Here is a 15,469-nt window from a genome sequence, read left to right as displayed (position 1 = left end):
AGACCTGCAGAGATAATAATATGCACAAAAACAAAACAGCAAAACAAAACAACAAAAGAAAAGAAAACAAAACAATAACAAACAAAAAAAAGAAAAGCCTGAAAATCGTTCAAGGTCTGTTTGTTGACCTTTAGGAGTGTTTTCCGGTTGAGTCTGATGGGGTACCACATCCTGGCCCCAAAGTCTGTTTTTGGTATTCCCTTGGGACTTCTTTGCTCTGCTCCCCTTGCTCTTCTGTTGCACGCCCTTAGTGTTTTGCCTCAGTGTGGTGGGGTCAGATAGGGTGCAATTCCTGTGCTGTGTCTCCAGTGTTGTTCCCTGTAGGGATATGCGTCAGTGAGGGACATCGTGTCTCATAGTGGGGCCGGCCATATGGTCCTCAGTGCATTGGATGCTCTGAGCAGGGATATCGTCCTCAAGGCTTGGTGGACCAAAATGTGCTCCACTTTCTCTTCCTCCCCCTTAATTTGCTCCAGAGAGATATTTTTTTAATTGCCATAACTAACTCATGGGATTAGCAGACGGGGATGTTCCCCAACATCCTAGAATGCCTTGGGCATCCTAGACCCCACAAGGGAGAACCTTCAAGTGGGAAGCATCAGCGGTGGTGCCTTGAGAACCCTGCTTTAGACCTCAGGGCGGAGTCCCAGGCGAGTGAAGGGGGAGTGTGTGAGAGAAGGAGGGTGTGAGGGGGAGAGCATCATGCTTCCAGTTACTGCAAGTGCTTGGGGGGCCTTGGAGCTGCAGGGCCTGGTGTAGCCCTGGAGTTGGCGGGGGCGGGGAGGGAGCATGTCATAAGGCATGTGGACACCTCTGGGTCTTATAGTGAAGGCAACAAGAGGTTTGCAAACCAGAGAGTGACCTGGTCAAAGATTTGCAAATCAGAGAGGCATGCTGGGGCTTGAAATCAAATCAGGAGACAGCTGTAGGGACACAGGCAGGAGATGATGGGGCCTGAACCCGGTCATTGGCCACAGGCTTGAAAGGGTAGGTGGGAAGGTGAGGTCAGCGATTTAAGGGTTTGAATCTGTAGTTTTTGGTAACTGACTTCCTTGGAGAGGACTAGAGTGAGGGAGTAAGCAAAGGCTGAGTTATAGGTGATTATCAATAAAATGTAAAAATGATAATAAAAAATGAGACAGTGCCTAACAACAATTTAAAAAAATGGATTCATCATAAAACAGAGTAGAGAGGTGGCTCTCAGTAACCATCTTTTAATAGATGAGAACCCTGAGGTCCCAAGAGGTTAGCTTCAGGACTCACAGAAAGCGGGACCTTGAGGAGTAAGACCAGTAAAGACTCGCATCGCCACCCAGGCCTGTCTGGCTCCGAAGCCCGACTCTTCCCCAGGCGTGAGCAGACTGTTGACGGAAGCATAACGTCATAGCAAAGCTGGCAGGAGCCCTGGTGGCTTAGTGGTTATGAGTCGGGCTGCAAGGTCAGCAGTTTGAAACCACCAGCTGGAGTCGCTGTGAGTCCCCGGCATCAACTGGATCGGCAGTGAGAGTAAAGATGGAGCCCCTTGTAATTAGTGAGAGGCTAATGAATACGCCAAGCCTCATCTTCGGGTTGTGCTGATCCTAATAATTTAAAAGCCTGGAGGTACTAAACGTTGGCAAGTCCTGGGTGAACTGGGTGACTTGTGTATTTCTGAGAGCGGGGCACAGTCGAAGCGGTCCTTAGAGAAAACAGCTTGGAATCAGGACTGAGAACATTTGCTAAAGACTGACTTTAGAGTAGATGCCCTGGATACGTAGGGTGATGCCAGCTTCATGTCCATGGTAGAAAAGGAACAACAACCTTGGCTCAACCGCGTGATGACCTAGGAGAAGATCTCTCTCCCACCTCTGGAGTCCTTGCAGCTTTAAGACTGGCCGTGTGTAGTCATGGGCACCATGCTTGTGATTGAATGCCCAGCACAGGAAGCAGGGTTGAAAGGGAGCACGGAGAACATTCATTGCATTTGCAAAATGGAGAAGGGTTGCGCTTGGCAAGATGCTTTGTAATTTTTCTCTTCCTCATTCTTCTCCTCTCCCATCTCCCTTTCCTGTTTGCATTTCGTTCTGAGGGACGAAGACACCGGGGCTTGATGAACGAAGAAAGGGCTTGCCTAGAAGCACAACCTTAGGGAGCTGGGACAAGGGTTTGCAACCAGAGATCCGGAACCTTCCTCAAGGTCCCAGACCTGGAAAACGGGGGGCCCTGAGGGGGGTGGCTCCCTCCACGGAAGCCCAGAGGTGGCAGATGGGGGGGTGAGGGCATGTGGAGCGGAGGCCTCAGAGCTGGCTCTTCAGTTTGTCAGGTGCGCCTATGTCATCATCCTCATGGCCGTTTACTGGTGCACGGAAGTCATCCCTCTGGCTGTCACCTCCCTCCTGCCCGTCGTGCTTTTCCCGCTCTTCAAGATTCTGGACTCCAAGCAGGTGAGTGAACTCCAGGGGTCTTGGGGGCTTTGAGGACCTCCCACTGACTCTCTCCGGGTCCAGGTATGGCCAGATAAACCCCCTCCCGGGGTTCTCCCTGTTTGGAGGCATGCCCCTTGAGCCTCCAGCCCCACTCCGCACTGTGCCTGCAGGCACCCTGACGCACCTGCCCATCTCTAAGGACTGGAGTGGCCCCGGGCCCAAGCAGTGTGTCTCTCTCTAGGTGTGTGTCCAGTACATGAAGGACACCAACATGCTGTTCCTCGGTGGCCTTATAGTGGCCGTGGCTGTAGAGCGTTGGAACCTGCACAAGAGGATTGCCCTGCGTACGCTTCTCTGGGTGGGGGCCAAGCCCTCGCGGTAATTATGCCTTCTCTCACACTTTTCCTGTGGCTCTCTGGGGCCCCAGGGCTGGGGAGGGGGATGTGGCAGAGCAGGCCGCCCACAGACAAGGACTGGCCCAGGGCTTCCATGACCTGCCTCTGGGTGAGACAGGTAGCAATCTTAGCTTGGGTGGGGGGAGAGGGTGGGGCGGGGCGCAGATGCATGGGCGATGAGAGTGGCAGAGGGTGGGCAACTGTGGGTAGGGAGCAGGTGCTTGAGAGTCCATGTAAGGACGGGTCCTTGGGGAGGGGGCGGCAGGGTTCCACTGGAAAAGGTGGGTGTTGGAGGGGGGCTTGGAAGCTGGGTCTAGCTATGCCTGAAGGGGCCTTGTGAGGAAAGGCAGACCAGAGGTGGCTTATCTCAAGGGAAGCAGTCAGGCCATCTTCCAGAGCGGAGACATCCATGTCGTCTGGACAGAAGCTCCACCTTCCTCCCATCACTCACAGCTGTTACCCCGCGCCCTCCCCACTGGTGGTCAGCACCTGGGCCACCTCCAACCAATCAATGGAGCCAGGATCACCTGGTTCTATGGTGTGTCTCCCACCCCCAGGCTTGATCCTGGGGGCTTCACATGTCTGCCCTCATCCCGGTCTCAGCACACCTGTGCGAGGGAGGAGGGGATTATGCCCTAGTACCACATTTTATAGGTGGAGGCGAGGCCTTAGAGACAGAAGTTAAATGATTCGCTCCTGGTCATATGGGGATGAGACCCAGTCTGTTGGATGGATGCCTGCCCCTAGAGGTGCCCTCTCCTTAGAAACTCAGGATGCAGCTTTCTTTGAAGCAACGTCCCTCCTCCCTGGAGATGCTTCCCTGGTGACTTCTTGTTAGCCGATAAAGGTTGCTTGGGACCACCGTTTCCCTCAAGCTGCTGGTTCGGTCCTAGTAGGTACACCCGGGGTCTCACAACCAAACAAACCTGTGGGCACAGTTCCACGCTGTCCCTTGGGGGCGCTACAAGTCTGAACGGACTCGATAGGACCCAACAGCAGCCAGGAACCTCCGAGACAGCCTCCTGCTAGGGATGATGCAGGCCCCGGATGCACAGCGCCTGTGCCGGCCCTCCCCCTTCCCCACGGACTCCCAGGGCTCCCTGGGAGGTTCCCTGGTCTCCCTCCATGCCAGGGAGAACCCACTGAGGGGTTGAACTGGTCTGGCAGCTCGGAGGCGTCAAGTTTCTCTCGCTTTCAAGGACCGATGTTCTAGAAATGTGGGGGAGGGTCGGGGCCTCCGGAGCGGGCTGCTTTCCGCCATCAGGTGTGTGGGACCCCTACAGGGCCCTCACTCTGGAGTGCCCGGAGAGCTCTGCTTCCAGATCCCCGATCATCACACAGGCTTCCCTGCTCCTACCCAGCTCCCGGCTCCCCTTCAGTGCTCCATCACGCACTGTCCACAGCACTACCTACCCGGGGCCGCCTTCATGCTGAGACCCCCTTGGTGTCTTAAAACACCACGAACCTTCTTGGGCAACTGTTTGCACGCCAACCCTCGCCCTGTCGGACGCCTCTCCTGCCTGCCTGCGTGCCAGCCTGTGCTTTTAGAGTCCAAACACGAGCCTGAGCCTCGGGGAAGTGTGCTTCCAAATCCCTCCTTCAGGCTCCTACTCCTTGGCAAGTGAACGCCCTTGGGAGAGGCCTGACAGCAGGGGCCACAGAGGCAGAGAGCAGTTGCGTTCCATTCGGCCAGCCCTCCTCCCTCCCAGCCTTGTCATTCCTGGCCTTACACCAGTGGGTAAGGAGGTGGCACATTGCTCTGCTGGGCAGTTTGAAAGCACCAGCTGCCCTGTGGGACAAAGATGGGACTTCGTGGTCCAGGAAACAGTGACAGTCTTAGGCACTCCCCTGGGCAGTTCGACCCTGTCCGACAGGTTGCTTTGGGTCGGCATTGACTCCATGGACAGTGAGTTTGTTGTTTTGGCCTTGCCCCGGGCTGAGGGGGCGCCATAGAGGAGTGTGGGACCTTACCCCTGCGCTGGAGAAGCTCAGTCTCTAAGCTGAGTGCAGATGTGGAAGCAGCTTCTCCCCATCCAGCCTGGTGGCACGCACTGGGAGGGAGGGCCCCTGAAGACAGTGGTCTGAGCAGGTTTTGAAAGACTGTGAGGCCTTCCAGGCAAGTGGCAGAAGTCGGGGGGCGGGTGGGGGGTGGGGGGCAGTGGTGAGTGATTGTGTGTCGTGAGCAAAAGGAACCTCTTTGCCGAATACTGTTTTGTTTGATCTGGTCCCTCGCAGGGTGGAGAGAGGGGAAAACTCGGTGTGGAGAGAGGGACAGCAGTGGTGGGATCAGCCAGGAGGGAGGTCATGCCTCCCTGGCTCTCCCCACCCTTGAAGGGTGACTCTGCGTCACCCTTCTCAACTGAGGAGAGGGGAGTCAGGATCTGGGATGGGTGGACACCTCCCACTCGGAGGCGGGGAGCCTGGGCTGCCTGTACGCAGTACGCAGGGCTGCTTGATCACACACCTGCTCTGTGCTCTTCCGGGCCTCGGCTGCCATCTAAGAACAGACGCTTCCATTGGTGCGCCACCTGGATGCCTCACATCTCCCACTCGATGGTGGTCCTCCTTAGCACTACCGCCAGGCCCAGGCCCCTCTTACTGACCCCGGCAGCCGACAGAGTAGACATCCATGTAGACATCCGTACACTCATGGGAGGTGGGCAGGAAGAAGGCAGGAAGGAAGAAAAGATGGGAGGGAGAAGACACACTCACTCTCAGAAGACCCATTGTGGAGTGGACGTGGCCCGGGGACTTTGGTCTGTGCTGGTACCATGAATCCCTGCGGGTGGACCTGCCCCCCTAGGACTCTACCTCAGGGTGGAAGTGGTGAGGGGGTGGGGGAAGACCCTTGGACTTCCCTCCCTGCTCCTCCTTTACAGGCTGATGCTGGGCTTCATGGGCGTCACCGCCTTCCTGTCCATGTGGATCAGCAACACGGCCACCACGGCCATGATGGTGCCCATCGTGGAGGCCATGCTGCAGGAGATGGAGACCAGGAGGACAGCCACTGAGCTGGAGCTGGCGGAGAAGGCCAAGAACAGCGAGCTGCCGGGTGAGCCCCGTGATGGCAGCCTACCCCACTTAGCTTTCCAGCTCCCCGACGCCCTTTCCCAGCCTCCTAGAGCCCTCCTTTCCATACTCTTGGACAAGAATATGGAGAAAAACATCTTCTCCTGTGTTTCTGGAATGCAATTCTGGCCCCCCACGGCTAGATGCTTGTGGTAGTGTATTTCCTCTAGTGGAGCTTGTAACAAGGTCCCACCCAGTTCCTGCCAATCAGAAATCACCAGCTCAGCCCCACCTGGCTGCTCACTCCTCATCCAGCAGCACCTGAGTCCCTCCCGGGTGCCTATCAGCTCTTGCCACCCCTGCTCATCCTCTGACTTTGGACGGGTAACTCCCCGCACTGTCAGCTCCCATGGGTCCTGGGGCTTGCTGCCCAGTGCTACTTCCCTGCTGGGTGCCAAGTTCCTCTGCCTCGCGTGCTACCCTGCCTCCTAGGGCTGGCACTCTGACCAGCACAGGGGAACTCGGGGCCTAGGGAACACAGAACGCTCCCTAGGGTGCAGGATCCTTGGAGAATAAATAGCATACTCCTCCCTCTTCCTGATTTGGGTGGAACCACATCCATCCATATCCCAGATGCTGAGAGAGAGAGGAAAAGAGCAGGACCTGGCCAAGAGGAGAGGACATTTGGGGTGGACGTGGATGCCCCCAGAGAGGAGGCGGGATGAGAAGGGCCCTCCTAGATGGAAGGAGATGCTTGAGCACCAGCAGGGAGATGGGAAAGCATTTGGATGGAGTGTCGGGGGTCTTAGGGGAGCCTTTGGGAAGGCAGACGGGATCAGTCTGGAGGCTGAGAAAGCAAGACAAGGGATCTAGATGGGTCGGGAGGGGTACCCCACGCTGCAGGTCAGCAGCAGAGTCAGGAGCTGACTGGAGTGGGCAGTGACTCCCAGGACCAGCGTAGGCCTGAATGCAGCACCTAATAGCCTATGCGCCCGCCACAGGGACCCAAGTGGTTTTCGAAGGCCCAGCCATGGGACAGCAGGACAACGAGCACAGGAAGAACTTGGGCAAGGCCATGATGCTGAGTGTGTGCTACGCAGCCAGCATCGGCGGCACGGCCACCCTGACCGGGACGGGACCCAACGTGGTGCTCCAGGGTCAGATGCAGGAGTAAGTCACTGGCCCTACCTTCCAGAGGGGGGCTTGGGGCTGGAGGACCTGCCTCCACTCCCTTCCCCTCACCCTACAGCCGGGTGGGAAGAGGTGGCCCCATCCAGCCTTGGGCACCGGCACCCCAGCACCAACACGGAAGTCCTCCGTGCAGCTGGGAGTCCCAGGGCTGGGTTAAATGAGGACCTGGGTTAAATGAGGACCGACTCTTTCTTCCCTGGGCCACCGATTCCCAGACGGAGAGGGAGCATCATGTGAACTCTGAGCTAAAGTGGTGGAGGTGTCACCATGTTCCCAGCTAAGGAGCCCTGGCGACACAGCAGGTGACTCGTCGGATTGTAGTTCGAAACCACCAGCTGCTCTGCAGGAGGAAGAGGGGGCTGTCTACTCCTGTAAAGATTTCCAGCCTCAGAAACCCACAAGGGGCAGTTGGACCCTGCCCCGTAGGGTCGCTGTGAGTCAGAGCTGACTCGAGGGCAGTGGTTGGATTCAGCCTGGCAGAAATTGTCGTTTTCTGGGCACTGAGTTGACCCCAACTCACGGAGACTTTGTAGCAGAACTTCCTGGGCGGAATGCTCCCCAGCTCACATCGCCTGCAGGACCCCTCGGGATGCTGTCATCCATCATGGGGCTGGGGCGGGGTCTCTTCCAACCCGCACTAGAAACACCAGATGGTCTTCTCCTGCAACTCCTAAGGTTCACAGTGGCTACTTTTCACAAGTCGATCCCCAGGCCTTCCTTCCCAGTCTTTCTCAATCTGCACGTTCCTTTGAAGTACCAGGGCCATAGCCTTCCAGGGTTTCCCAGCAGCACCCAAGCTGCCAGCGTACGGCAAACTTGGGTTGTTCTCCGTGAGGGCTGATGGTATCAGAGATCTACAGGACTGCACTCCGGGTTGGCGATTCAACCCCCCTGGCTTGGGAATCCTCCATAAGGCGGAGAAACTTGGCATCCGCTCAGTGGCCATGGGCATAGATGGGAGATAGGCCCAGAGTTAGGTCTCTCAGAGCCTCACCGTCTCGATCGCTTGGTTCTTGTTGTTAGGCCCCATTCAGGTCGGTTCCGACTCCCATCCGCCCTGTGTACCACACAACGAAACACCGCCAACCTCGGACTGGTTCTTCTGTTTGAGTCCATCGGTGCAGCTACGGTGTCAGTCCACCTTGCCGAGGGCCTCCCTCTCTTTCGCTGTCCCTCAACTTGACCAAGCATGATGTCCTTCTCCAGCGCCTGGTCTCTCCTGACAACATGGTCAAAGTATGTGAGACAAAGTCTCACCGCCTTTGCCTCTAAGAATTCTGGCTGAACTTCTTCCAAGACAGACTTGTTTGTTCTTTTGACAGTGCGCGGGACCCCCGTTAACTGACCCACTAATTGGATGATGTGACTATCAAGGGCAATTCGTTCTCATGAGGCCCCAGGGGGACCGTAGAGATGGGTTGGCACTTTCCAGCCTTGGCCACAAAGGGCTGCGGGCCCTGAGGACCTTAGTTGTAGGCCTGGTGTGAAGTGAGAGAAATCCAGGCTGTGCCCATGTGGGACTCATGGTCTCCCTCCCGAAGGTGGCAGATGTTAGAAAGTTCTAAGCAGGTGGGTAAGTGCATTCGTTGAGATAGGTACCGATTGCAGTGCGCCCAAGGAGGACACGGATCAGATGGCATTTCTCCTTGGTGGAAAAGAGCTCTGCCCAGGAGTGGGAAGGGCAGCTGGCACAGAAGCTGGGAGGGGAAGGGACAGGCCAGGAGCCTGGGTGGGTGGAAACCGGTGGGCCCTGGCAGCCTCGCTGCTCCACAGCTCCGAGTTGAACCTGGTGTTTCTCCCTCACAGGTTGTTCCCTGCCAGTAAAGACATCGTGAACTTTGCCTCTTGGTTTGGCTTTGCCTTCCCCAATATGCTGATAATGCTGCTGCTGGCCTGGCTGTGGATCCAGTGTCTTTTTATGAAATTCAAGTAAGTGTGAGCTGTTAGGATAAGGTGACCAGACGTCCCGCTTTTGGCGTTTTAAAAAAGTCCCGATTTTTAGAAAGAATGCACGACCAGCTAGGGAATGGTCTATTTGGTCCATATAAACCAAATTTTTAATTAAGAAACCGCGCCCCCTCCTCCCCCACCAATGGTGACCCGCTTTAAATCTGATCACCTTATGTTAGGGAAGGGTCGGTCATGCCACACCCTGCGGACAAGCCCCCGGGCTCAGCCGCGGGCTTGTCCAAGTTCGAGTCTGGGTCACAGACTGGGACCTGGGTCGCAGTCGGCTTCCCACCACGGCCCTCTCCTCCTGCCCCAGCGGCTCCCTGGGCCTTTGCACAGTCTGTTCCCTCTTCCTACACGGAACCCTGGTGGCCCAGTGGATTATGCGTTGGGTTACTCACTAAAGGTTGGCAGTTCGAAACCACGAGCCATTCAGAGAGAGGAAGATGGGGCTTTCTACTCCTGGGAAACCTACGCTCTGCCCTGCCCTAGCAGGTCACCATGAATTTGCCATCCACTTGAAGGCAGTGAGGCTGTTGTTTGTTTGTTTTAGCTCCCTCTTTCTGGAATGCCATGATTCCTACCATCCTCCCTTTTCTTCCCAGTGCCTCAGCCTTCACGGCTCAGTTCAAATGCCGCTTCCTCAGTGACACCCACCCTGGCTTTTCTCCACCCCCCTTCCATCTCAGAAGAACTGGTCCTCTGGGTGCCGCTGGGCATCTCCCGGTCCCATCACTGGTACCTGTGCTGCCCATCCCCTGACCTTTTGCTCCACAAGGGCAGGGCTTGTGACCAGTCCTCTCTGACCCCTGCTGCACCTGGTGCAGAGAAGAAAGGGCAGGTGTGTTTGCTCAGCTCTGTGCCAAACCTGCATTCCTGGACCAGCATCTACGAGACTGCACGTGTCCACTAGTCAGGTCCCAGCAACATTACCCCACCACGTCACCCCTGCAGTGATGTCTCAATCATGACAGCCTGACCTTTACCGGAAGCCTGCGGTGTTCCCAACACAGCCAGCTTCTGGGAAGGTGCCCTTCCCATTCCCAGCACCCAGGCACGTTCACCATAGGCAACATTAAGAGAAGCCAGACTTTGGACAGACACCCTACAACGGTGGTTGGAAAACACAAAGGCAGAGTCCCGGTGATTTTAAAAGCCAGGGTGGAAAGGTGATCTCATTCAGGGAGGGATGCAAAGAGCTGATCCAGGAGCCGCCTGCTCGATGCGTTCATGCACAGGGCACTCACACTGAGGACCGCAAGGGGCTGGAGACGGGTGCCTGTGAGCAGCTCTGCAGGAAGGGGGGAAATGAAGCATTTCCCTGGGTTTGGGCCCTGGAGGATGGGGCTGTTTCGAAAGCCTGCTGTTGTGTTGTGTTTTGAGAATCCAGACAGTGGCAGCATCTTCATCTGGGTCAATCCCGTCGCCGTTGTCTCCCGAGTAGGCATTCCTGGCAACCCTTCCCCACCTGTCCCCCAACACCCACGGTCCTGGTGTGTGCACAGCCCCAGAGAAGAGAAGACAGCGGTCCAGACAATGGCTGTCTTTGCCCTGCCTCTCACCGACTCCGGGGCTGCCCTGCTTGCTTGCTCCTGTCCTGTCCGCAGACCGCTCAGGAGACCTGGTCCAAGCCTGCTGCAGGCTCCAGAGCGGTGCCTGTGTCTCCTTGTGGGGCGACAAGAACACTAAGACCAGAGAGGAGGAGTGGCTACGTGCTCAGCTGCCAGGTCAGCGGCTAGAAACAAGCAGCTTCTCCGAGGGCTATGCTGTCAGGAGCGACTGTCTCAGAAACCCACAATGGCAGTTCTCCTCTGGGCTATGGGGTCCCTGTGAGTCAGAACCCACTTGAAGATAGCCAGTGGCTTAGTGGCTTCGAGAGCTTTTTTTTTTTTTAATTTATTTTTTTAGTTTAGTTTATTTATTTTTTAATCGTTTTATTAGGGGCTCATACAACTCTTATCACAATCCATACATACATCAATTGTGTAATGCACATTTGTACATTCATTGCCCTCATCATTCTCAAAACATTTGCTCTCCACTTAAGCCCCTGGCATCAGGTCCTCTTTTTTCCCCCCTCCCTCCCCGCTCCCCGCTTCCTCATGAGCCCTTGATAATCGGGGGCCTTTTTATCAGTACTAAAGAACCCTCCTTCGTGGCACCATGGCTTTGGGTTAGGGTCGCTAACAGCTCAGCACTTCGAACCTGGCAGGTCCTCTGTGAGGGGGTGGGGACGTGGCAAAGAGAGGGCCTGTTTCTGGAAAGATTTACCATATCTGATACCCTACGGAGCGGTTCTACTCTGTCCTATGGAGTCGCTGTGAATCAGAGTCCACTCGGTTTGGGCTTTTATGTGGGGCAGGAGCTCCGTGGTGTACTTTACCTATAGGAGGCACATTCATCTTCCCGACACTCTTAGGTTAGGCTATTATTCTGCTCAATTTACAGGAAAGGAAACTGAGGTGAGGAGAGGTTAGAGATGCTAGGCAGGGTGTGTATCCAGGAGGCTGGGCCCCAGCACCTGTGCCCTCTACACTAGCCACCACATCTCATCTCCTCTGGAGAGTGCCACGTTTGCTCCCCTTGACGCCTGCTGCTGGCGCATGCTCTCTGGGTCCCGTGCCAGCCAGGCTGGGCAGTGGGCCACTCTAGACTCCATAGGCTGGTGTCAGAGGTGCTGGTGTAGACTCCCCTCTCCCCGCAGCAGCTCGGGGATGCTCTGGAGTCCTGAAATGCAGTGAATTTCACCCAGGGGCAGAGGGACTGGCTTGTCCCCAAGGCCACGGGAGGACCATCCACCTCATGTCCAGCCATGGTGTGTCAGGTGCCAGGATGTTCCCAGCCAAGAGCCTGAAGCTGCGTGTCCCCCATCAGTTCTTCTTGGCTTCTAGGGAGCCTGCGGAGCATCCCGCTGAATTCCACCCCTTCCTGACCTGCAGTTCCACTGTGGTTCCACTGACAAGCCACATCACTCAGATGTGGAGCCTGAATGGGACAGGGATGGAGGGTGGTGGGGAGGGGGCACCCATGAAGCCTTATTTAGACCCCAGAAAACCCAACACCAGACTCACTGCCGTCAAGCCAACACTAACTCAGCAGCCCTATAGGACAAAGTAGACCTGCCCCTGTGAGTTTCCGAGACTCTGGAGGGAGTAGATAGCCTCCTCTTTCTCCCTCAGAGTGACTGGTGGTTTTGAACTGCAGACCTTGTGGTTAGCAGCCCAACGTGTAGCCATGGCCACCAATCAGTGCTCCTCTTAGATCCCAGGTGGGGAGAGAGACGGACACCTTTTCACACTCAGCCTCAGCGATGGCCTCTGGCCCAGGCCATATCTTGCCATACACCAAGATCTGGTGACCTCCTTCTCCTGGCCTCCTGGATGGCCTCTCCTGAGGCCAGTGAGTATCTCAGGTGCAGGAAGCACCTCTGCTGTCATGATGTCTTGTCCTCATCACATGGTCATGGACAATAATCCCAAGGTCACTGCTAGACCTGAGTTTCTGGTCAACTTCCAAGCCCACATCCAACCCAAGGGGGCCACAGAACTCTGCTCCCCACGCCGCAGGACCACCCAGGGCTACATGGAATATTAATGTAGTCAACCCTGTTGCTTGCGCGTCAACTGTGACTCACGGTGGCCCCTTGTGTGTCCGCGTTGGACTGTGCTCCCCGGGGTTTCCAGTGGCTCGTTTCTTAGAAGCTGGTCATCGAGCCATTCTATTCAAAAGCACCTCCGAGTGGACTCGAACCGCCACCCTTTCAGTAAGAGCCAAGCGTGTGAACCATTCAGACTCCCCACGTGGGATGTTACCACTGGTTTTTGCCCAACTTTCCTGCTCAGTCCAGCCTCCTGAAACAGAGGGGAGGGTCCCTTGGGGCCACGGTGGAGGCAGCCAGGGCTCTCCTGCCCAGGGTCACTGGCACCCTGCTGAGGACTGCTCTAGCAGGACACTTTGGTCCCCACCGGTCCACCGGGGCTCCCCTAGGGAAACTGGATCCATGTGGCGGCTGCACCTCCGGCCAGTGCTCCTCAGATGACAGAATTGACCCCAGGATGGGGTGAAGACCGGAACACACTACTGGGTACGGACCAAGTTCAGACGACTGTCGACCAGTGGTCGGCAAATGGCGGCTCTGAGTAGGCCCAGGGGCCTCAAGTCAAACGGAAACTGACCGTAAAGCGATCCCAGTGTCATTTAAAGGGTATCATTTGGACAATGGCGATCTCGTTTGTTTGTCAGAATGTATTTATGGCTCTTGAATAATTTTTAAATTGGGAGGGACAGGATCCTGTCTCACCAGTTTGCCGACCTCTGGCCTAGACCATGCAGCCCCAGTCTGCAGCCTCTGAGAGTCGGGGACAGGTAGCCAGTGCCCAATGTGGCCCCCGGCTCCAGGCTAGCTCACTCCTCGTCCTGGACACCGGAGGCCCCTGGCCTTGCCCCAGAATCTCTAGAACGACAAGGGCCAGGAGATGAGTGCTTGGTAGAGTAGTGGCCACAGCGCCGAGGCGGCAAGGGCAGAGAGGGGCAGAGAGGCCCCTCAATGCTGGCGGAGTCATCCCCTACATCCTGCTAGGTAGGTCAGACAGCCGTGGCAGAGGCGGGAAGAGCTAAGGAGGTGTGTGCAGCCCGAGGCCGCCCTGCCGGCCTCTGCCCTCGGTGGTTCCCAACACGCAGGTGTCTGCCTGAACTGGCCAGCACCTGAGCCACCCATCTGCTCTGCCACGCAAGACATGCCCCTCACTCATCTGTGTTCCTGGGCCATTTTAAGTGCATGATTCAGTGACGTGGCTTCCACCCCCTACGTGGGGCAACCATGGCCACAGAGGGCGGTGAAACCGTTGGGAGATAGGAAAGGGCTTCAAAAACACTGGTGGGGAACATGGAATAAAAAGATCAGGGGATTGCCCCACACACTCTTTGGAGCCCCTTAGTACCCCCAAAAGGTTTTCATTCCCCACCCCAACAACCCCCAACACACACACATACACGCAAACGGAAACTCAGTGCCCAGTAAGCAATAACTTTCCATCTCCCTCCTGGTCACCGACCACGCATTGGCCCTGGTGCCTGTGCCTAGTGGAGAGCGTTCATTTAAGCAGAGTCATACAACATTTGCGCCTTTAGCACATCAGCCTCTCCGTGGTTCCATCGCCATCGTTTCTCATGACGGCTGACCAATAGGCCGTGGCACGTGTCCCCCCGTGCTTTGGTATCCACCCTGTTGATAGCTTGTGTTCTCGGGTGTGGGTCTGTTTTTCTCTTTTCCCCTCTAGTTTTAAGGCCGCGTGGGGCTGCGGAAACAAGAGGGAGAGCTGTGAGGATATCGCCAAGGAAGTGCTGCAGGAAGAATACAGGAAGCTGGGGCCCTTCACCTTCGCTGAGACCAACGTCCTGCTCTGCTTCATCCTGCTGGTGGTCCTGTGGTTCTCCCGAGACCCCGGCTTCATGCCCGGCTGGATGTCCATCGCCTGGGTGGAAGGCAACACCAAGTGAGTTGTTGGTGCCGCAGAGCCCTCTGGCCTCGTGCTGTGGTGGGCGGGTATCAGAAGGCTGTGTCCTGGGCCACGGGTCACTCGGGATTGGTTGGACCATGACATTTGTTCTGGAGTTGCGTTTCAGAGGGCACATGATGACACGAGCCACTCTCTTCTCTCAACAGGCTGAGCAAAACTACTTGGCCGGGCTGGGGTAGAGAGAGCTTTGTTGGGTAAGGCGTTGGGCTTCCAAAGCTTGGGTGTCTCAACTCTGCCACTGTTCTTCCCTTGGACTCTGGGCGAAGGCCTCCCCAGACTCATCTCCAGGTTCAAAAGGAAGCTTCTTGAGATAGGCTTGGGCATCTGTCATTTCTCTCCCCGTTCAGAGGTTGCCAGGGTGGAAGAAGGTTTCCATTCTAATCAAGGCAGAAGATGTGGACAGATGGCAGCCTACGGTAGGCTGCTCCATTTGGAAGGTCTAGTTGGGTTAACCTTGTGGTTACGTGCAGAAATGGTCAGAAATACCACCTTTTCTGATCTCATCATCGCCCATCGTGACTTCTCTGTTCCACTTGGGCACCAGCTGCACACAGAGCATTTCTTCTCTGACCCTACCCGCCGAGCCCGGTCAGAGCTCACCAGTCATGGCTGCCCACCACCGCGGAGGCAGCTGCAACCTTGACAATCTCCATGACTCCTTCGCCTCTGATCTTGAACTACAATTTTAGGATTTTCCTAGTAACCCTTCAGGGTGCCTGTTGCAAACTTGGGGGTTCCCTGGGCCTCCTTAAGTTCTGGAGTTCCCTCTACCACAAGCTCAGGGGTTCCCGGCACCTCTCAGCTCTCGCTCCTCTGTCAGATTTGATAACTTTGCTAGGATGCATGACAGAATTCACAGCAAGTGCTGTACTGAGGATGACAATCCTGGTAGAAGGAGCCCTGGTAGTGCAGTGGGTGAAGTGCTTGTCTGCTAACTCCTAAATCAGTGATTTGAGCCCACCAGCCAACTCTGCAGGAGGAAGACAAGCCTGCTTCCACG

General features: G+C 56.1%; 1 protein-coding gene across 2 annotated transcripts in view; it reads left to right on the top strand.

Annotated features, from left to right (window-relative positions):
- Positions 1–15,469, top strand: part of SLC13A5 (solute carrier family 13 member 5) — a 51,219-nt gene that overhangs the window by 4,955 nt on the left and 30,795 nt on the right. For both annotated transcript variants that reach the window (XR_006680365.1, XM_004716154.2), the window contains exons 2-7: positions 2,295–2,423; positions 2,647–2,783; positions 5,680–5,852; positions 6,811–6,979; positions 8,807–8,929; positions 14,230–14,445. Coding sequence is in view for 1 of the 2 variants with exons in the window: in XM_004716154.2 (XP_004716211.1) it covers positions 2,295–2,423; positions 2,647–2,783; positions 5,680–5,852; positions 6,811–6,979; positions 8,807–8,929; positions 14,230–14,445 (947 nt within the window). In the remaining variant the exon portion in view is untranslated. The remainder of the gene's footprint in view (positions 1–2,294; positions 2,424–2,646; positions 2,784–5,679; positions 5,853–6,810; positions 6,980–8,806; positions 8,930–14,229; positions 14,446–15,469) is intronic.

The sequence above is a fragment of the Echinops telfairi genome, unplaced genomic scaffold (genome assembly GCF_000313985.2).
Source record: "Echinops telfairi isolate 266 unplaced genomic scaffold, ASM31398v2 ScPeMD7_2010;HRSCAF=2546, whole genome shotgun sequence".
In the NCBI taxonomy this organism is placed as follows: Eukaryota; Metazoa; Chordata; class Mammalia; order Afrosoricida; family Tenrecidae; genus Echinops; species Echinops telfairi.
Note: the sequence above shows the minus strand (reverse complement) of the source record. Positions and strands in the feature narration are given on the sequence as shown.